The sequence below is a fragment of the Ascaphus truei genome, chromosome 3, assembly GCF_040206685.1.
Source record: "Ascaphus truei isolate aAscTru1 chromosome 3, aAscTru1.hap1, whole genome shotgun sequence".
Taxonomy (NCBI): domain Eukaryota; kingdom Metazoa; phylum Chordata; class Amphibia; order Anura; family Ascaphidae; genus Ascaphus; species Ascaphus truei.
The window spans coordinates 67,483,640-67,506,353 of record NC_134485.1 but is presented as its reverse complement, the minus strand read 5'-3'; the positions used below and the strand labels follow the sequence as shown (position 1 = coordinate 67,506,353).

The window sequence follows — 22,714 nt, the reverse complement described above, 5'->3', positions numbered from 1 at the left end:
GAATGAATGGCAATTAGCTGCAATCACAAGTAGAAATGTGTAGAATTTGCCATTTTATTTTGAAGTTCACAAAAAAAATTTGCCTAACATTAAAGGTAAATTTGCAGGTAACGTGACCATAAATTTTGGTCACATGATCCTTTAAATATTGTCATTTTTTGCAAAATTTATCCAACGTTGAGCACGGTTACTTTCATGAAAAATTTCACAAAAACACTATTTAAAAAATATTTCGCAAAGCACATTTGAAGACATTTGTACATTTCTATTAGTCAGATGTTCATGAGTGTACTTTAGATGCCAGGTACATTGTTCTGCTGAAGTCAAAGTTCTATATTGCTGATTAGCACATTAGGAGGTAGAGAATTCAGGAATCCTTGTTTTAGTAGATTAACAAGACAAGCATGTTGCCTAAATACGGTATGATATTAGAATGAATATCCATTGAAGCCACAATAGACATCACAAGGGCTATATGTATCTTTGCATATATATTTAAAAACGACTGAATGGATTCATTGCACCCCACCAATGTCATCCTTATAAACTAATTTATAAAACAATATTGGCTGAAGCTACCATATACGGTATTATAGACAGAAAACAATGACATGCTTCAACTTTACCCATATCCACAGTTCTACATGGCAACAAATAAGTAGAATAAATATTTTTCCCTACAGTGTGCTACTATTATCCTACTTAAGCAAAACTGTTGAAACACATTATTAAGCAAAACATACTGTAACAAGTTGAGAAGTAACCTACTTACCTTTTCCATAGATATATTGTGAGAACTCCAATGGAAAATGTACAAAGCATAATAATGAGAAGTAGGAGCCAAGCCTGAATTCCTTCGTTATCTAAAAATAGAATATGTTGGTGAGTTTAGCATAAATGGTAAGGTTAGCTTTTTTAAATTTAAGAGGTCATTGGACATCTCGTGTTTTTCCTATCGCACTAAAATTTGAGTTTTGAAAAATTATTATCATATACTTATAATGTTTTTAGAGATGTGCAAATCTTTCTCCCCAGTTTGCGAACCATGCGAAATTGCCACTTAAAAAAAAAAACTTACCTGAGATACCTGGGAAATATGCTAATTTCAATCATTTAACTATATTGCATACCCAAATTATACATGTGTAACACCCCTATCTCTCCCCCTGGTAGCAGGAGATAGGGTATACATGTGTGTGAACAGGGTTCCGAACCACTCCCGATTGGGATTAGAGTGTTGGATCCCCGGTTTGTTAACTGTAATCTCAGGGTTCCTTCTGGCAGGTTTAGGCCTTGGCTGTAATGGATGATGAAGTGGTGGTTGTGAGGACAGGATAAGAAATAGGGCATCAGAATCTTTTGCAACTTAAAGGAGTTTATTGACAGGGCTTCCACTGCATCAGGGATCAATCTCTGCATACATCCCAGCCCAGGGGCATCACCCCTTCCCTTGGCAGGATAGCACTAGGCATCCTCAGCCATTAACCAAGGCAGGAAATACCAGCAATGGTAATATCCCCTCTGTCTCCTCTCAGCATCACTCCGAGACCCGTCCCTCTCAGGTAAGTACTTAAGGGCTTTAGCCTCTAGTCCACCTGAAGCCTTATGTTGAACAGAGGAGCCTGGTTCACCTACCTCCTCCGCAAGAGTGGTCTCCTGTTGGCGTCCTAGACTGTAGCACCCTGTGTCTCAGAATACTCCTTCTGCCTGAGCTTCAAATCATCCCCTGCTGTGTCTATTTAAGTTCTAGCTAGGTAAATCCATATTTCAATTGTCTGTCTGTCTTCAAATCATCCCCTGCTGCGTCTTAATTAATTTCAGCTTTCACACTTGGGCAAGACAACACCCTGCTTAGAAAAACCACCTGTTCTAATGTCTCTCACATGTGCTAATTAAGTTGGTTGGGCCAGTCAGGTAACATTTTAGAAGTCTATAAGTAAGCACACAGCAGCCTTGCTGTCTGCAGCCATGTTTGAAGTAGATAGGTTAAAGTAGAATGTTAGTGCTGAAGTTTAAAAGGAAGTTCAAAAGGAGTTAACAAGTGGCACTTAACTATTGCTGTGATGCCGCCTCTACTATTCATATTTGCTATGGCCTCACTTGTTTTCAAATTATGCACTTCTTTCTACCAGCCTCATGTCTCCAACTTTATTCATATATCTCCATCTCTCCTTTCTTCGCCACTTCTCAGCTCACATGAACTACTTTCTTACCTGTGCCCTCTGTCACTACACAGCTATACACCCTGCACTAAACCACAACCCTACAAAACATACTCACACATTCTCTTTCTATCCATACTTCTCCTCCTTGCTTCTGGGGATATCTCGCCCAATCCGGGTCCCTGCCTTATTTCTACATGTGTTTGTCCTCGTCTGCCAAATGCAACTTCTACTCTTCCGGTGTCAATCCCTCCAAAACTCATACCAATTCCCTGCAACCCTCCCTCCTCTCTCCCGTTCTCCTGTGCCCTTTGGAATGCTCGCTCCCTTTCTAACAAGTGCCTCTCTGTCCATTACTTCTTTCTCTCTCACTCTATGCTCCTATTCGCTATAATTGAGACTTGGCTCACTCAGTCTGACTCTGCTCTGGAAGCTGCCTTCTCTTTTGGGGGACTTTCTTTCTCCCACACTCTGTGCCCTGGTGGCAGGGGTGGAGGCGTGGGGCTCCTCCTCTCCTCTCTCTGTCATTACGAACCCTTCCTATTCCCCCCTCTTTTGCTTTTCCCTCCTTTGAGGCTCACACTGTCCAGATCTTCTCTCCTCTCCCTGTCTACGTGGCGGTCATCTAAAGCCCACCTACCTCTACTCATTCCCCTTCTGCCTTTCTCTCTCACTTTGAATCCTGTCTCTCTTTCTTTCTCTCATCAGACTCTCCTGTTCTTCTCCTTGGAGACTTCAACTGCCACATTGATGACCCCTCTCTCTCCTGGGCTGCACGCTTTCTCTCTCTAACCTCTTATTTGGCCTTCAACAGTGGACTGCAGCCAGCACCCACAAGGATGGCCACTATCTAGATCTGGTTTTCACTAAAAACGTTTGCTCTCTGATTTCTCCATTTCCCCCTTTCCAGCTATGACCATCACCTCATCTCATTATCTCTCTCTCGCTTCTTCCCTTCTCCATCTACCCCTTGTCTATTAATCTACCAGCCTTTGAGTCCACTTTACGCTCCTCTCTCTCCTCTCTCAGTTCTGCTACAGACCCTGACAACCTGGTCAGAAACTACAACTCTGCCTTATCCTCCTCTCTTGATCTGCATGCTCCACTTTCTATGTGCCATCCTCGCCCTTCTAACCCCAGACTCTGGCTAAATTCCCACATGTGCATGCTGCATTCCTCCACTCGTTCCTCTGAACGCCTCTGGAGGAAATCTCACACTCTAGCAGACTTCCTTCAATACAAATTTATGCTACTGCACCGACACACTTTATTCGAGCAAATACCCAGTATGTACCTGGCAGATACCTGGAATGCGCCGCTCCTCACCTCTGACAAGCCCCGTTGCATTTGCCTTCCCAGCCTGGGTTCATGCCTGGCTGATGGGCGGCTGATCTGTTAAATGATAATGATTAGGATTTAATAGGCTGCAATGCTTCGCGTGTCTACCAGATGGCATAAATTCCTGAATTGTAATGCAGTATATATATATATATACTGTGCAGTATTGCAGCCAGCGGGAATAAAATGCTTCAATCCATGCTTGGAAAATAACTCAATGCACTCGGACAGAAAACAGTCACAAACCTCAATACAACCGGGTATACCCGAATTCGTGGGACTAGCCGAGCTCGAATAAAGTGTGTCGCCAGTGTACTGTATCCTGTTTCAACTCTGCCCTCTCTCAAGCGAAACAACCCTACTTTTCTTCACTAATAAACACACACAAATCTAACACAAGCCGCCTCTTTTCTGTCTTTGACTCTCTACTCAAACCACTTTCAGCTGCCTCTTTTTCCTCCATCTCCGCTCAGGACTTTGCTGATTATTTTAAGGAAAAGGTGGAATCCATACGTCAGAATATCCCCTCAGTATCCTCCTCCCATCCTACACCGCTTCCCAATTCTCCTCCTGCCTTCCTTGACTCTTTTTCCGCTGTCTCAGATGAAGATGTGTCACTGCTGATCTCCTCCTCTCCCTCTAACACTTGCCCTCTTGACCCCATTCCCTCCTATCTCCTAAAACTATAGGAGTTGCTATAGTTCCTACTATAACCCCTACGCTCACACACATTTTTAACTCCTCACTCTACTCTGGTACCTTTCCCTCTTCCTTCAAACATGCAACACTTGTACCATTACTCAAAAAGAGCCAGCTTGACCCTACCTGTCTTTCTAACTATCGACCTGTCTCCCTCCTGCCTTTTGCCTCTAAACTACTTGAACGTCTCGTATTCTCTCGCTTGCTCCACTTTCTCAACACCCATTCTCTCCTAGACCCTCTACAATCTGGCTTCCGCACTGCTTACTCCACTGAAACAGCCCTCACTAAAATAACTAATGACTTCCATGCTGCCACAGACAGAGGTCATTAAACTCTGCTCATACTACTCGACCTCTCTGCAGCATTTGACACCGTCGACCACCCTCTTCTCCTTCACATTCTCCACACTCTTGGTATTCAGAACAAAGCTCTATCCTGGATCTCCTCTTATCTCTCCCATCGTACTTTCATTGTCTCTTCTGCTAAAACACCCTCCTCCTCTATCGATCTCTCTGTGTGGGTACTCCAGGGCTCTGTCCTGGGACCTCTTCTCTTTTCTCTGTACACACTTTCTCTAGGTGACCTAATCACACCTCTTGGGTTTAAATATCACCTCTATGCTGACGACACTCAAATTTACATTTCAACCCCTGACCTTACACCTGCTGTACAGACCAAAGTTTCAGAATGTCTCTCCTCAATATCATCATGGATGGCCCTACACCGACTTAAACTTAACATGACAAAAACCGAGATCCTCATACTTCCTCCCAAACCTGGCCCTACTGCCTCCTTCCACATTACTGTTGGTAGTACTATCATTCAGCCAGTAGCCCAAGCATGCTGCCTAGGGGTCACACTCGACTCCTTTCTCACATTCACCTCTCACATTCAAAACGTTTCTAAAACCTGTCGCTTTTTCCTCCGCAATATTACAAAGATACGCCCTTTCCTCTGTTGTTCGACTGCTAAAACTCTGACTCAGGCCCTCATTCTCTCCCGTCTCGATTACTGCAACCTCCTGCTGTCCAGCCTTCCTGCCTCTCACCTGTCTCCCCTACAATCTATCCTAAATGCAGCTGCCAGAATCACTCTACTATTTCCTAAATCTCTCAGCCTCTCCCCTGCTCAAATCACTCTCCTGACTTCCTATCAAATCCCGCATCTCACACTCAATTCTACTCCTCACTTTTAAAGCTTTACACTCTTCTGTCCCTCCTTACATCTCAGCCCTAATTTCTCGCTATGCTCCATCTCAACTTTTGCGTTCTGCTCAAGTATGTCTTCTCTCTATCCCCTTTGTATCTAAAGGCCTCTCCCACCTTAAACCTTTTTCATTGACTGCCCCACACCTCTGGAATGCCCTTCCCATCAATACCCAACTAGCATCCTCTCTATCCACCTTTAAGACCCACCTTAAGACACACTTGCTTAACAAAGCATATGAGTATCATCGTGGATAATACTAGACACATGATACATAAAGCTTGGCCCCCTGCAGGTGCACTTACTAGAATTCCCTCCTACTGTCTCTTTACGTTCTGCCTACCTACCAATTAGATTGTAAGCTCCTCGGAGCAGGGACACCTCTTCTGAAATGTTACTTTTATGTCTGAAGCACTTATTCCCATGATCTGTTATTTGTATTATTTGTTATTTATATGATTGTCACGTGTATTACTACTGTGAAGCGCTATGTACACTAATGGCGCAATATAAATAAAGACATACATACATAGGAAGGTCTTGCTTCTCTTCACTCGCCATAGACTGTCATCCCAGGATCTTGAGGCCCCCAGGCAGTCTTTATTAGAAATCCCTGTTCATCATCCCTAGATGAGGGATGAACCTGCACTTCCCTAGGTGAGGGATCAACTGACTATTCTCTCTAGCAACTTCCACTTAGTCATAGAGCAAGAGGAGCCATACTATCCCTCCCTCTCATTCTAGTAGCTTCACAAGCCCAGACTTGTGCCTGTAAGTTGCTACACTCAGCAACTGAGGAACTGTGATGTTACCAGCTCACTATTAACCCCAGCACTGCGTGCTCTTACCAGGACTTATGTGCCAGGCTGGGGAAAAATTAGGGAGGGGGCTACACAAATTTTACAGGTGTGTTCAGTTTTTGCACAGTTATCTCTCCACATTTAAATAAGACTCTCTCTCTCTCTCTTGCACTCTCCCTCTCCCCCTCCATTCTCCCTAGCAAAATCCTGATTTCAAGCTCTATTTGTGATTGCCAAGAGCTGAATTTGGTAAAAGGTTTGTGAATGCATTTTTGGAAACTTTCTCACTTACTGTACTTGTGACTTAGTTTCCCCTTTCTTTATCTTATGTTCTCCCCTTTACAGTATTTACCCTTTTGCTACCTTATTCTCTTCCCCTTATTTACCCTATTTACCTAATTCTCTCTTGTCTTAGTTACATTTTTTTTTAAATGGTTGTATCCAGGGGGTAGAGCTAAACCGTAACAGAAAGATACAATACAAATCTCAGATGACATTGCAGTTTGCTATTGGCGCAAATGAGGGAGGCTTGCAGAGCAGCAATATTAATTTCCCAAAAGGAACCAGAAACATTGATATATCTGTAGCCATGCCTGGTTTGCTACCAGTCTGCCCTCTCTATCATGCAAGCCCTGGTAACAGAGCAGGCAGTGACAGGACCAAATATGGATTTTCAACACAGAGGCAGCTCCCTTGAGATAGGGGAGGAAGTGGGACAAGGCCCGTGTTCTACCCAATCCTGGGTTCAGACCTTGTACCTTCCTCCAAATGTACTTAAGGGGCTGCAACCCCAAATGTAGGCAGTGTCTCTACCGTTGAGAGAGGCAGGTATCACGCAGGATTGATTGTGCATTGGCATCCCCTGTTCCTCTTCCCCTTGGGGGAGAGTGAGAGATTATCATTCCCCTGTCCCTGCTAGATGGGCAAAGAAGAGTAAGGACTGCTTTGGGTGCCCTTGGCCCAGAGTAGAGGTCCAGGGACCATCCAGAAGTTGGAGACCTACAGATAACTGTATTGGGCAGGACGCCTATAATACTGTGTATGCAGAGGAGCAATAAATCGGTTCCAGTTATCTATACCTCCTACCTGCTGTGTAATCTTTCTGGGGGGAGAGGAGTACGTTCTGCTGTGGGAGATTGCCTTTATGCAGTAGATGGATGCACTGTGTACCCAGGAATAAACAAAGGTAATGTACCCCAGATGCCTGTCCAGACGTCCCCACTACCATATGCGGACCACTCAGTATCTCCTGTGAGCCAACAGGTAGCATGCACCAAACACCTGGTAACAGGGGAATCTCCCATGGGGTTGTGGAAACACTGTTACTTATGGAGGCACTGCTGAGATCAGCAACAGGACAGGCTTTCAGCTACGCAAGGCTGGAAGTTATGAAGTACGCTTCCAGAACGAGGGCTGAAGAAAGAGGGAGGCTAGGTGTAGTGTCCAGGGGTCTCCGGCATACAATAACCAGGGCCTACCTTCCCCGCCACAGAACTGCAGCCTATGCTAATCTACAGGGCAAGCTGTGTTGAGACAGAGGGCTATTGCTGGTTCTTAGTTACCCTGCGGGCTGATACATAGGGTGTCTGGAGGAGGTGTCTAGTTGCCGCGGGCCAGAGGCCCCTAAGGAGACTATGGTGTCAGGGTCAGACGGGTTGGCGTAAGGTGCTGACTGTGTGGTGTCTTAGGAGGGGTACCTGATCCGCAGGTCCTATACCTCTCTGCTGGAAGAGCTACCACAGCATCACTTGCAGTCAATACACAGTAAACCAGTGCTTGCGATGGACTGATCGAATGCAGCATGCTGGAAAGAGTTTTGCTAGCTTGGGGTCCTTCCAGAGCCCAAAATATTGCACTGGGGGATTCTTTGAAAAAAGTCTAGACAGGATTCCTGCTTTATATAGGTTCTAGAATGTAAGTTCCATAGGGCAGGGACTTCCTTCCCTTTTTCTTAGTTTGTACATATACAGTATGTACTATTTTTCCATACAATACCCTTCCAGATTGTACTGCACTGTGGAAAATGTTGGCGCCATACAAATAAAAGACAACAATAATAATAATAATAATAATAATAATAATAATATATATTCATTCATTGTTTTGCCTCAATCAGTTTTCATTCTTCATTTTTAAACTCAACTTCCTGACTTAATTCAAGGTACAGTATGCAACATTGTAACACCTATAATTACATTTTACTGTAAATACGACTCTATTAAACTAACCCTTTGCTTTCAAAAAGGCCTGTGCCTGTAACACATTATGTTTCAAAATGTTACTAATCCCTCTGGTAGAAAATTGGATAAACTAACCTGCCAAGCTATAGTACATGTACTGTAGGTTCAAGTTTTTGTGCTTAAAATGAATTTCAATTCTGAGATCTGACAATAGCTATGCAGGACATGAAATTTGCATTTTTCACAATTCTACTGGATAATTACACATATCCCACTAAAAATCAGAATATTCACCATGGATATGTTGGTACTGTACAGAATATCGTGACGTACTGTAGCCCAAAATATCAAACAGTGTACAATGAAGCTTAATCTACAGTAGAACAGACTCATTTGTTTATTATTTTTTGGTCACGGTAGCATATTCTCTCTAGCCTCTTCTTCCCGCCTTTTGCTATATTGTTCTTGATTAGATTTTCAGATGAATCAATGAAGCATAGCAAACATTTTATAAAAGCATAATCTGCAACCATACTGTATGTTAGGAAATGTTGCCATTGCTGCCACTATGGAGCTATGCCTAAATGTCACACGACCCCAATGAGTTTTAACTTGTGTTATTTAACAGCAGTATGATTTTAAACGTCATGGAATCAGCTTGCAATTTACCTTTACCAATGAAAACTGGTTTGCTCCATTCACCCCAAAATTTGCTTTTGGCACATTGTTTTTGTCTTCCTCGGATTTGAATAGAGTATCGTCTGTGTTTATCCAAGTCAGCAAACAAATATTCTTCTTCTGTGCTGCTGATAACCTTAAAGTTTCATTAGATAATGATTAATATACATTTCAGAATTTTTCAAAATGATGCAGCATTTTATATTATGTTATAATATATACATATATATAAAAAATACATTTCTAAAGAAGAAACAGTGATTTAAAACAGCATTGTCAATTACATTGATTGTGTTTTTCTTTAAACATCTTTAGCGTAGTTACTTTAAAACAAATATGACATATTATTTAATACTAAAGGGGTAATTCTATATCCACCGAAGCAGCTTTCGGAACGGTTTTGGCACAAAATGCCTATTGAATTGGATTGAATGTATGTTATTTTTCTGTTACAGTTTTTTTCATTGTATTTTGATTGTTATTTAAGTTTTTAATTTTTTGATTGCCCATTGATTGCAAATGTATTTATGTATGCCCCTTTAGGGCTATACAGCTGTGTGAAAAAGAAAGTACACCCTCTTTGAATTCTCTGGTCTTACATTTCAGGACATAATAATAATCTTCTTAGCAGGTCTTAAAATTAGGTAAATACAACCTCAGATGAACAACAACACATGACATATTACACTGTGTCATATTATATGGGTATGATGTACCCACTGTGTCAATAAATTGGTTTATTGGCATTTGTAATGTGTTTAATTTTCTATGTAATGTGTTTTTATTTTGGGCCAGTTTTTTGTTTACTTCACCATTTATTGCTATAGTTGTAAATCAGGCCCATATTATATTAGCATGATGTACCCACTGTATCAATGAACGGGTGGAGGGTGGTGATAGTTGCCTGGGGAGGGTGATTAGGCCTCCCGGGTGTGTAGTGGGGAATGTGGGTTAACCCCTTAATTACTATAGCGGTTACTAACAGCTAACCATTAGCCATTAGATTTTATTTTTTATTGCATTGTTTATGGCAATGGATGACATGGACGTGATGAGGATGAGGATGGCCTTCATCATTGCAGGCTAGCAGGGGTACGTGCAAGTTATTTTTACAGTATTTCTGCTGGTTAATGTTTTATTTTAAATGGGCAAATGCACAATTATCCATATCTGGATAATAGTAATTTTGCCCATTACTGTACTGTATGTGTTAGGCGGGAAGAGGGGAGGGGTGTATTTATTTCACAGTGGACATGTTTTATTTTGGGCACATGATTGGTACTGCAGGACAGCGGGGACCCCCAGATACCCGCAGGGACCACCCGGGTACCCTTGTGAGGCCCCCAGACAACCACGGGAACAAACTGGAGGTCTCCGGACACCAGCGGGGACCACCAGGAGGCCCACAAACACCCGCGGAGACCACCCGGGGGTCCACGGACACCCGCGAGAACAACCTGAGGACCCCCAGACACCCGCTGGGACAACCCGGGGACCCCTTTGGGCCCTCAGACACCTGCGGGAACCACCGGCTTTTTGTATTAATGGTGTGCATAAAATAAACAATAATACTTTTATTCACGGCTCCATCTCTTTTGCGCCAGCCTTTAGCTGGTGAAAAGGAACGATGAGTTTTTACAATGCGATTCACTTATCACTGCTTTGTGATTCTTGCAGACTGGCAAAAAACGTTGGGTTTGCCATTTTTTGCTTTATCGTACGACATTTTTATCACTGACAGTTTTTGGTGATAAAAAGACTTTATCGCGTGATACTGCAGTGTTATCACTGCTTTGTGAATCGCGCAGCAGGCAGTACCGTGCTATAAAGGCATTTATCTCCCTTAAAACATGTATCAATGCTGTGTGCATAGCTGCCATTTTCTCCAGAATAGGACACAGTGCTCTAGAGATCTAGTTTAAGTCTTACCAATGATCTATATGGCATCATCACCCCTCTCTATTTACTGATAATACCTCTCTATAAACAACCTAACATCCTGCTTGCTTTCCACATAGATTTGTTCCATTGCTCACCTATTTTTAAGCCTGCTGCATTAATGACTCCCAGGTGTCTTTCCTTTGCAGTAGTTGACATTATAGTGCCATTAATCCTGTATTCTGCTTTGGCATTAAATTGTATTTGCCATACTCTTGACCATTCCTCTAAACCTATATCATTAGTCATTTTGTTTACCCCCCTGGAGTGTCAAACCTGTAGCAGATCTTTGCATTATCTTCAAAAATGCATACTTTCGCGCCCAAACACTTTGTAATGTTACTAATGAAGATATTAAAAAGAGCACCGGCTTCAGGACAAATCACTGAGGTACTCCACTGGTTACCTTCCCCTCATCTGAATGTACTCCTTTAACCACAACTCTTGGTGACCTAGGCTTCAACCAATGTATTATTAATTCTACCACAGTACAGTACAATCCCAAGCATTGCCCCTTGTTTATCAGTCTTCTTTGTGAGACAGTGTCAAAGGCCTTACTAAAATTAGGGGAAGTCACATCTACTACTCCACCTGGATCTTACCTTAGTCACTCAGTCAAAAACAATTAAATTAGATTTGGTTGACAGGATTACCCCCCATTTAACCACATTCTGCCCGGGATTTTGTAGTTTGTTGCACTTTAGCTTGTCAACAATTCTATATCAGCAAGGTGTTCATTAATTCTCTCCCTACTGATGTCACACGCACTGGTCTGGTGCTACCTGCCTCTGCCCTACTTCCACATTGTGAAGTGTGACTATGCTGGCTCTTCTCCAGTCATCTGGAACTACAGTACATCTGTTAATAGTGACTGATTCAATAGATACATAATGGTGTTGCCAGCACACCCCTAAGCTCTTAAAATATCCTTGGCCGTATCCCATATGGTGTCTGTAACTGGGACTTATCCCTGTGTAAGAAACTGCCTCTAAATCCAGCAGGGAGCTGGTTAACTGCAGCCAGGCAATTAACCAGACTCCATCTGGCTAATTAGGACTCTGAGACTGGTTTAAAACTCCTGCTAGAACAGACCTAGGGAGATTTTCCTCAGCACACAACAGTGCTGACATGAGAAGAGGGTCTTTAAAATACAGGACGACATTATATTGACAGCAAGACACAAGGAGACCAGACCTCTTTTCCTGGATGCAGAGGACCCAGGAATCTGCCAGAGGCTGGACCCTCAAGCACACAAGACACCTGGACACCACAGATCTGAAGGGTCACCTGCTTTAAGGTACTGCTGAGACTTTGGGGTGGTAGGCTGGAAATGGGCTTAGCCTCTCAGTCTTGTAAGAGAGGGACTGGGGGAAGTAAGTTGGCCCTTACAAAGGGATTGGTGTTTGTTGTTTTGTATATTTGTTGTTGTTGTGCTGTTTAAAGGGACTGGCTCAATAAAGCCATATGTTAATTTCACCCTAATAGGTCTCCATTTGCATACCTCTACACACATCTCTTACAGTGCCATTGACTTGTCCACTATCAGTATTTAAAGTTCCAGTAGGACGTTCTCCTCTGTAAATGGATTTGTGTTCAACTTCTTTCCATTTGTACTGTATTTCAACTACCCAACTCTGGTCCTTCTCCTTCCCCTTTAGCTCTGAAGATTGAGCAATAATAATTATTTCAGTGATCTTCAATACCTTTTTCTCCCTCAGCCAGACTATTCCTTTCAGTTTTTCGTCGTACTACTGTATTCCTCCTTTTGTTTTTCCCCTTTCACTTATATACCAAAAGAGGTAGCACTTACTGTATATACTGTACCTAAAATGTTTCCCCCCCTTCTTTACAGAGATATTTTATCTTCTGCATGGGTCTTTGCATATCTAATTATTTGCTTAGCCTCCTTCTGCCTAGCCTGATACAGTTCTCTACCCTTCTCCCTCTGAATCAGGCTTATACTATTTTCTAAAAGCTGTCTTTATATTTACAATCCCTGTCACTTCCTTTGGAAAACAATACCAACTTTCTTCTCCTTGTATTTTTACTAACCTAATCTATTGCTTTTAGTATCACATCTTTTAATTATTCCCACTGCTTCTGCTCTCCACACCAATTCCCGAACCCTGCCAAAGAGTCTCCTAAATAATTTGCCATATCTAAAATGTTAGCCCTCCTAAAATGTAAAACCTTTGTTTTTGTGTGGTATGACAACCTCTGTCTTTATACTAAACCACACTGATTGATGAGCCAAGCAATCCAAGTTGCTTTCTCTCTCTCTCAAAAATCCATCTGGATTGTATTCAATGATTGATTCGAACTAATCCACTAAACTTTTTAAGCAACCAATCTGTAGATGAATTTTGGTAGTGGTGGGGGCGGGTTTGGGCAAAGCAATCTGTGAATTCAGGGACACTGATTTGAACTAGTTTGCCCATATCTAACAACAAAAATAATAATTTTGAATCCAAGTATCAGCTCTCCCTAATGACCTGAGCAAGTCACTTTTCTCAATGTGCCCTGGGCACGAAAACTGGACTGCCATCTCTTTGGATGAAGCGATGATAGTGCCTGTAACATTATGTGCATCCCGGTGTATATTGTAAACAGGGTATAAGTACAAAATATTATTTTGAATTATAAATAGCGCTCTTCCTGCAACTGATTATTCCCATACTTTTTTTTAAATTAAATGAATAAACATAGTTACATAGTAGATGAGATTAACAAAATGACATATCTATCAAGTTCAACCTACACTATGCTAAATTTAGACTGATACTTTAGCCTATATATGTACTTACAGTATTTTGAACCAGAGGAAGGCAAAAAAATAAACCCCCCGGTGAAACATCATCGAAGGATGTCTCATAAGGGGAAAATTAAATTCCTTCTTGACTCCAAGAATTGGAGTACTCCCTGGATCAACATCCTTTCCATGTTAACGTATTTGGTATATCCATGTATACATTTCCTTTCTAAAAAGATGTCCAACTTTTTTTTTTTTAAGGTATCAAGGTATTTTCGAATGTATCTGCTATCGCAGTCGACATGGGTATTGAATTGCACATTTTAACTGCCCTTACTGTAAATAACCCTTTCCTCTGTTGCTGGTCAAATCTCAAGGGATGAACCTATGTCCTTTGTACTACCCTTGGGATGAATAGCTCTTTTGAAAGCTCCTTGTATTGTCTCTGAATATATTTGTATATACTGTACGGTAGTTATCATATTCCTTCTTAGATGCCTCTTTTCTAATGTAAACACATCTGAATTAGCTAGCCTCTCCTCATAAGTCAGATTTTCCATCCCCTTTATTAATCTTCTCTGCACTTTTCTAGTTCCATAATATAATATTTTATGGAGCGGTGTCCAAAACTGTACTCCATATGAAAACTTTACTCTGTATGTGCCTTGTGACATATTTGATATACTCCTATAGATTTAAAGTGATTTAAAAATATAATGGTGATATATCTAATGAATGTGATAAATAACTACAAATATGCAATATAAAAAGTTTCCAGCTCTGCAAACCCTGCTCTCTGCTTTTTCTGGGAAATATGAGTGCACTTTTTCTCACTTTTCGTGTTTTATCAATCCAGTGGAAACATATTTGCACTATTTTTATATTTTGTATTTTTCTGTTTCTCGGTCACTTAGAATGTATGCTCTCCGAATTTTGAAGAAAGCTATCATTTAGATGAACAAGAACAGGTCTTAAGAGGGTTTGCAGAGCTGGAAACTTTTTATATTGCATATTTGTAGTTATTTATCACATTCATTAGATATATCACCATTATATGTTTAAATCACTTTAAATCTATAGGAGTATATCACATATGCCACAGTACAGTATTGAAATAGCAGCTCCCTTTATACTTATTTGCATATCATGTGGTTAGGTTATGGTTGTAGGTTATACACTGTTACTGTACATCATTATGAAAATTAGTGAAAAAATAAAACAATGTAAAAAAATGTGTACATTGCATAGTATTCATTTTTAAATTGATTCACTCAAAATGAGTACTTTGTAGTCATACACACATTTCAATGGTTTGTTGATTGGACAGTTCTACACCCAATTTTTTTTTAACATATAATGGTTGATATTATATGGAAAAACATACAGAATGTTATGTCATTTATCAAATTATGAAGGAGCATGTGGCAGTCAATAAGCTTATAACTGGATACAGTATGTCCCATAGTTTGACATTTGTTAACAGACAATTTAATATAATATAAATATACAGTATATGGGCTTTAGATTAATTGTTCTTATTACCCTGATTAGAGGATTCTTCTTTGTCTCAGAAAGCTTTATTTGGTATTGAAAGCAGTTTTTGGAGTATGACTGTACAGTTAATGGTGGACTCCATCTGATTTTGATATCCTCATTTACAGGTGACAAAGATACATTGATTGGAGGATTGAATATTTCTGTAATTGATTAAACATAAATTTCAATAAAGTTAAAACAGCCACATAATTTGCAGTCACAAACTCTATAGGCTATTGATTAAACAATGAGAATGGCCCTTGAGTGGTGAACGAAAATAACAGATTTCACTGTATTCATTTAACACGTCTTACAAGTCTAAGCCTTCAGTAGAGATTGGGCATTTTACCGGTACCACAGTAATATTGTGGTAATAAAAACTGACACTAAATCAATCTGTAACAACATTTATTAGCGCTGTAATACAAGGTGATGGCTTCTGGGATCATAGGGATGCAACGTTGAAGCGGCCATGTGTGTGGAGCCTTCTCTTACAGTGCTGTCAGACATGCTTCTCTCCATTCCCCGCATCCCCCTCTTCAACAGCACTTCTGTCTGTATCAGAACAGCCGGAAGAGTGTTAAGGAGGGAGGAGGGGAGTGTCTGGCAGTTCCATGAGAGGTAGCGGGCAGCAGCTGCAAGAAAGAAAACAGCTTCTCTCCCTTTACAACAGGCAAGAACCCAGGGTGATGACCCACCTACCTCAATCCCTACAATTCTCCTGGGACTCCTCTTAACCCTTTAACCCCCCTTGGGCTCCTCTTAGCGCCCTCCCCACCCCCACCCTCGGACTCCTAACCCTTTTCCCACCTGGGACTCCTAACACTCTCACCTCTCCCCATAATCCCTTCTCCTCTTATTAACCATTTGAATACAAAATAAGCTGCAGGGCATTGCAGATACATGTGATGCAAGTCTCTCCTGTAGAAAAAAGTCTTCATTTCAAAACTGTTTCCATTTCTTCCCCTCGTTTTTTCTCACCTACACTGCTTCCATCACTCTAAAATCACCATAATTCATGCCTCAGTCCCTTAAACCCATTTCTCTCCTCCTTATATACTTCCTCCATTTAGAAACACATTTCAATGATAAAATGATAAAAAATATCTAAAACATATTTTTGGACAATACTTATGAATAAAAAGTGTTTCAGTGAAATACATCTTCAGACCTTTTTTTTTTCAACATGATCATTCTCGCAATATATGTATTAATATCGGCATCATGAGAATTTTTTTTGTTATCACCCAACCTTAGCCTTGTGATAAATGTTATTTTAGATAGCAATTTTATTTGGCTTTAATATTTGTTGGAAATGCACATTAGATATATAAATGAGCGAATCTCTCAATACTAAAAGATAGGAATTGACTGATAATTTTGCAAAATCTGATCTTCTTGAGGTGTTTAAGATTGATCATTTGTATGCGTATAAGTGAAAAACCAAAATACCGTATTTCCTCGATTCTAAGACGCACCTTTTTTCCATTTTCACATGTCTGAAATTGGGATGTATCTTAGAATCGATGTTTAAAAAAAAACTGCTAGGGGCCACTGCTTGAGCAGCCACAGCAGCCACAATGGGGATGCTTTCAGCGCTTAATAAAATCGGGTGTTAGCGGCGGTGATGAGCAGGTGCAGAGAGAGAGCACGGGACACAACATAAGTAATGAAGGAATTACGTTGCTCCCAACCCCAGCACAGCTCTCATAGTGCTGAACAGGAACCTGCTTGTAGTGCAGAGGAGAGAAGTTGTACTGTAGAGTTGTACTGTACTGTAGTGTAGTGTTGTGCAGTGTATTGTTGTGCAGTTTAGTGCAGTGAATTGTGACTTACCATAAAATGGCATAAAAAAGACTACAATACAGCATTGAAATGCAAAGTTATTGTGTTAAGCAGAAGAGCACGGAAATAGAGCTGCGGGAGGCAAAACGTAATATAAATAAAGCAAATATTTGTCGCTGGAGGAATGACTGCACTGCAATATTTGCTTGTAAAGCAACAACCAGGTGCTTTACAGGACCCAAGAAGGGAAGATACCCACAAGTAGATGAAGCTGTGCTTCATTTTGTCATTGAGACATGAGTAAAAGAATTGTATGTCACACAGCAGGCAATGCAAGTAAAGGCAGCAGAAATTACCAAATCTCTTGGAATAGATTACACAATTTTCAAAGCAAGGAGAGGTTGGTGTGACCAATTCATGCATCGTGAAAGACTATCACTAAGGCACCGAACATCTATCTGTCAAAAGATTCCAGCTGACTTTCAAGAGAAGCTGCTAAACTTCTAGCGATACGTCATTGAATTAAGAAAGAAACAAAACTACAGGTTTAATCAAATTGGAAATGCTGACGAAACCCTGTTACTCTCCGATATGCTTCGAAATTATACTGTAAATCCTAAAGGTGCTAAAGAGGTCAAGATCATGAGCGCGGGTTATGAAAAGTAGCGTGTCATTATGCATAACTGCTGATGGCCAAAAGTTGCAGCCTTATCTAATTTTAAAAAGCAAACTGATACCCAAGAATGAGATATTTTCCAAATAGGTAATTGTGCATGCACAAAAAAAAATATTGATAGATGACAGTTGACCTGATGGAAGACAGGGTAAAAATCGTCTGGAGTAGATGTCCAGGAGCTCTACGTAACACACCTAGTATGCAAGTTCTTGATGCGTTTCGTGGACATTTATCTGAATAGCTAAAGAATAAGCTCACCAGAATGCACTGTGACTTGGTGGTTGTTCCTGGTTGCATGACTAGCAAACTTCAAGCCCTCAATGTTTCAGTGAACAAACAGTTTAAAGATCATATAAGGAAAGAATATGAGGCATGGTTGCTATCTGAAAACCTTCCTTTAATACCTTCTGGTAAAATTAAGAGGGCATCTGCCTCAAAACTTGCAGAATGGGTGTTACCTGCTTGGAAGAAAATACATAAACAATAGTAGAGCATTCATTTAAGAAATGTTGCATCACAAATGCACTTGATGGTACAGATGATTTACTTAATGTTTTACCAGGAAGTAATACATTGAGAGTTACCTCTCATTTTCAAGTATGTCCTGGGCATAGAGTTAAAATGACAAACAATACATGGCTACAATACATAGTTACATAAGTGAACAGGGTATCAACAGAGGATGATCTTTTGTGGGAAAACACTGACCTCAATGACTCCCAAAGTGATCCAGAAGAATATTTAGACTCAAACTCTGAATGTGATAAGGAAGAAGAAAGTACGAGCCACTTTCAAGGCATGACCATACACGCTTTGGCCAAAGGGTTAACTAATTTACCCCTTTTTCAAGAGATATATAGGTATTTCACTGCATATTTTTATCACATTGGATGGTGCTCTGGACTTCTTTGTTTCTTGTTTTATACAATTAGCCACGCCCAGTAGCACTCCTTTTGACACTTATATTCTTATATACAGTACCGACACACTTTATTGCAGTGTGGTCGGTACCGCAAGCCGGGATATTTCCCGGCTTGCTTGTGGCTGCCCCTCGGCGTGCCGCGCGTCATAGACGCGCGGTCACGCGTCTTCGGGAGCCTGCGCCCCCTGCACGCGCGTACAGGGCTCCCCGAGGGAGCCCTGGTGTCCCGCGATCTGCGGGACGGCGGCAGGGGGTTCCGGGGGACCCGGCGGACCCAGTAGCGGTAGGGAGAGCGCCCCGATCGGAGGGCGCTCTTCCGCTGCTTCGGCGCGCGCCCGTCACACTCGGGCGCGCGCCAGGCTACTGCTGCGGCCAAGAACGGGCAAATGCTCGAATAAACTTGGCCGCAGCAGTATATATATTGTGGTAATTTTGGGGGGTTTCTGAGAGCTTGCTGGGTATCTGTGTGTTTATTAACTTTGTCTAGCAGGTCTCAGCTGTTTTGGAGATTAGTGGCTCGTCCCACCCAGGGTTTAAAGCTCGCCCCTCCCCACTGTCCAGGTAAGCAAGTTTTCTTTTCATGCAGCTGGTTGCGAAGGGTTCAATGCCAAGACCATCCTTCCTCTAATTATAGAGGTAAAAAGGGATTTTAATCAGTTAGTGTTTAGGACCTGCAATACTGTATTATGGTCATGCCTTGAAAGTGGCTCGCAGGCTTACACACTTTGACCAAAGGGTTAACTAAATTACCCCTTTTTCAAGAGATATATAGGTATTTCCCTGTGTACTTTTGTCACATTGGATGTTGCTCTGGACTTCTTTGTTTCTTGTTTTATACTTGGGCTATTAACAGGTTAATATATTAATATGTTCTGCAATCTTATGTATTTGTGTGACCTATTCTAGGTTGGTTAGTGTTATCTTGTCTATGTATATAGTGCCCACTATCCACATAGGCAAGACTGGCTTAGCAACAATTTGGGGTAGGCGATAAAAACTGCCATTATTGTTTGCGCTTGTCTGTTATTGCCAGGTATAGTTTAGTGCAGTGTTTCCCAACTCCAGTCCTCAGGGAACCCCAACAGGTCAGGTATTGAGGATATCCCTGCTCCAGCACAGGTCGGTCAATCAGCGGCTCAGTCATTTTGACTGACCCACCAGTGCTGGAGCAGGGATATCCTTAAGACCTGACCTGTTGGGGTTCCCTGAGAACTGGAGTTGGGAAACACTGGTTTAGTGAATAGCAGGTGAATACGTAATTTGGTGTTAGTCATTTGCATACTGCACACTGCATTAAAAATAACACTGACGTGTCACTGCATTACAACACACCTTATCACTGCTTTGCTGCTTACAATGTGGTTTAGTTAATAGGTCATTACAAACGGGCGTTCAAAACTCACAATGCCAATTTTCTAATTTATCGACCTGTAGTAAATCTAGGTAATTGTTCCATCCTCTTAAGGAAAGAAACATTATCAACTGAATTGATTTAAGACTACTTACCTATATTTGCAGTTACAAAAGTTTTAAACAAGTGAACCTCATGACTGGAAAATTGGATTTCAATTTTTCTTCCCAGGTTTCCTCCTTTCACAGCATTTGAAAACACATCTTTCATATGACACCCAATGTTTTTCTTCTCTTGATTTGTTAAATATTGCTGACATGCAAACACATCTGATCTATGTCTGTACAAAGTAAAATAGAAATATATGTTTTTAGCATTATTTTGTAGCATTGCAAATAAAAAGCTTGTTGTGGAAGTAATTTACCTTAATGAAAAGGAGTATTGGGTTTCTTTTGGTGCATCTTTCTGTATTTGCCATGTACAGTTTAGACTGGTTAAGTTGTATATTATGCATGACACATTGCAAATGTATTCTGAAAGAAGCAAAATAAATAACTGCGTGTTTAGCTCCCAATGTGAATAGTATAGAGGGACATATTTACTAAGCAGTCTTCTGCCATAAGATACTTTCCAATTCTGAAAGACACCTCATAGTTACAGCCTATTGACTTGAATGAGCTGGAAAGTGTCTTCGAGAGGCAGAAAGCTTCTTATTGCAGAATGTTGGAGAAAAACCAGCGCACAACTCTTATAGTGAAGTAAAGCTTGTGATTGGCACAATTGTGTAAAAGGATAAATATTGCGCGTACATCAAGACCATTCTTTAACGCATTTCATGTAACATAGACAGTGGTTGACAAATCACCAAAAAAATCTACTCGCCACCTAGTACCAAACGTGTGCTGCTTGGGCCAATATTTACTCGCCCGGGGGTTAAATCCACTCGCCCGGGGCGAGCAAATGTATAGGTTTGTCGAACACTGAACATAGACATGGGAATGTCTATGAATCGATGTCCACAGACACTGTATCTTGGCAAGATGAAATACTGTAAGTGGAACAGATCTTTTATCCAAATTGCTGCGTTGTCTGCACCATCCAAAGGACACAGCACTCGAATAGCAACGGCACAGGGCTACTCCATTTTTCATTTTTTTTATATACAGTATCTATTCTTAATTCCACTCTACAATATATTATCTGTGAAGGACCCTCATATTAATATATTAGAATATCACAACATTAAATATATTTCAGGCACTAGAATCTAAAACTGCACTTAAAAAGAGAGGGGTTTTTTGTCTACACTATAAAAAAAACAGTGTGACGCATATATAATAGGAAGAGACAATAGTAAATACATCAGATTTACATTTCATAAACTGACCTGGAGGAGCATTATAAATATATTCTGTCCAGTTGCTTTCTGTTACAATTCTATTGTTCTGGTCAAAATGTATTTCTCTAACTTTAGCAATAAAGCCAGGATGTAAGCGAAGTTTTAAAGTTGCATGATTTTCCGATGTTTCCTCCTAAAAATAAAACATGAATTGTTTACTGTACACCGCATAATTACTGTATTTGTAAAGATTATAACTAAAAATGTATCTTGTTTTCTATGTAAGCAAACATGACGTACCATTTATACAGTAAGTTAACAATAATATATATATATATATATATATATATATATATATATATATATATACAGTGTATATATATATATACTAATTAATATCATTATTAAATGAAACAGTTTTGAAAAGGGAGAAAAAAAATTACGACTCCAAATTATGTTAGCAAAATAATTTCGAAAACACGGATTACCGTTATGTCGTGTTTTCTGTCCAGGAATCGATATGAAAACTGGTAACGTACGGTAAAGTTCTTGATTTGTTCATTATTCTCTGTAGCCCAGGAGAGAGTAACAGAGTTGACGCCATAGGCAGAAATAGTTACATTGAGCTGTCTCGGAACAACTGTAAAGAGGTTAACATTACCCTATTAGTAGAAATAACAAAATTGAAACTTAAATGCCTGCTAATAGTTGGGGGGGAAAACATATCAATATACAGTATACTTCAATATATGAAACACAGACACACACAAAGGAGACTTTGTATCAAGGCAAAATGTTGCCATTCTGGGGCAAAACAAACTGCACCAGATATACAATATGAAATAAAAAATACTATTGATTCCACTGATTTTCTTTATATACATACTGTAAAAAATATTTGACCCAGAATTCCACCACTTCTGCCTCGATTCATACATACATTTGGTGCTGTTTGATACTGATACAAACACCTATCTCATGTACCTACCATGTGTACACCTATCTCATGTACCTACCTATCTCATCTTACTACCTCATCTACCTTCCTTTAACATCTATACTGTAATAGATTGAAAGATAAATAGATGTCAACATTTATATTTCTACTTACAGTATATATGATGTTTGTGTGTAGAAAGCTATAAAACATAATCACAAGATGAATGCACAATTTGAACATGCATTGAACATGAGACACAAACAAACTCAGTAATAAACCAAATAAATGAAGGCCTGGGACGAAGGAGACATGATGTGGCACGACACCACCTCATTCCCTCCCCCAACCTTGATGAGATGGCACGTCCTCCCACCCACCAACACCCCCAAAAGACATTTGATGCTAGCCTCCC

At 40.6% G+C, this 22,714-nt stretch overlaps 1 protein-coding gene across 1 annotated transcript in view; it reads right to left on the bottom strand.

The window, feature by feature from the left end:
- LOC142490925 (interleukin-5 receptor subunit alpha-like) overlaps window positions 1-22,714 on the bottom strand; it is a 54,734-nt gene that overhangs the window by 21,949 nt on the left and 10,071 nt on the right. The window contains exons 3-9 of the mRNA XM_075593316.1: window positions 21,851-22,002; window positions 21,411-21,555; window positions 20,448-20,556; window positions 20,179-20,363; window positions 15,296-15,450; window positions 9,058-9,202; window positions 773-863 (exon numbers count right to left, since the gene is read on the bottom strand). Of these exons, the coding sequence (XP_075449431.1) occupies window positions 773-863; window positions 9,058-9,202; window positions 15,296-15,450; window positions 20,179-20,363; window positions 20,448-20,556; window positions 21,411-21,555; window positions 21,851-22,002 (982 nt within the window). The remainder of the gene's footprint in view (window positions 1-772; window positions 864-9,057; window positions 9,203-15,295; window positions 15,451-20,178; window positions 20,364-20,447; window positions 20,557-21,410; window positions 21,556-21,850; window positions 22,003-22,714) is intronic.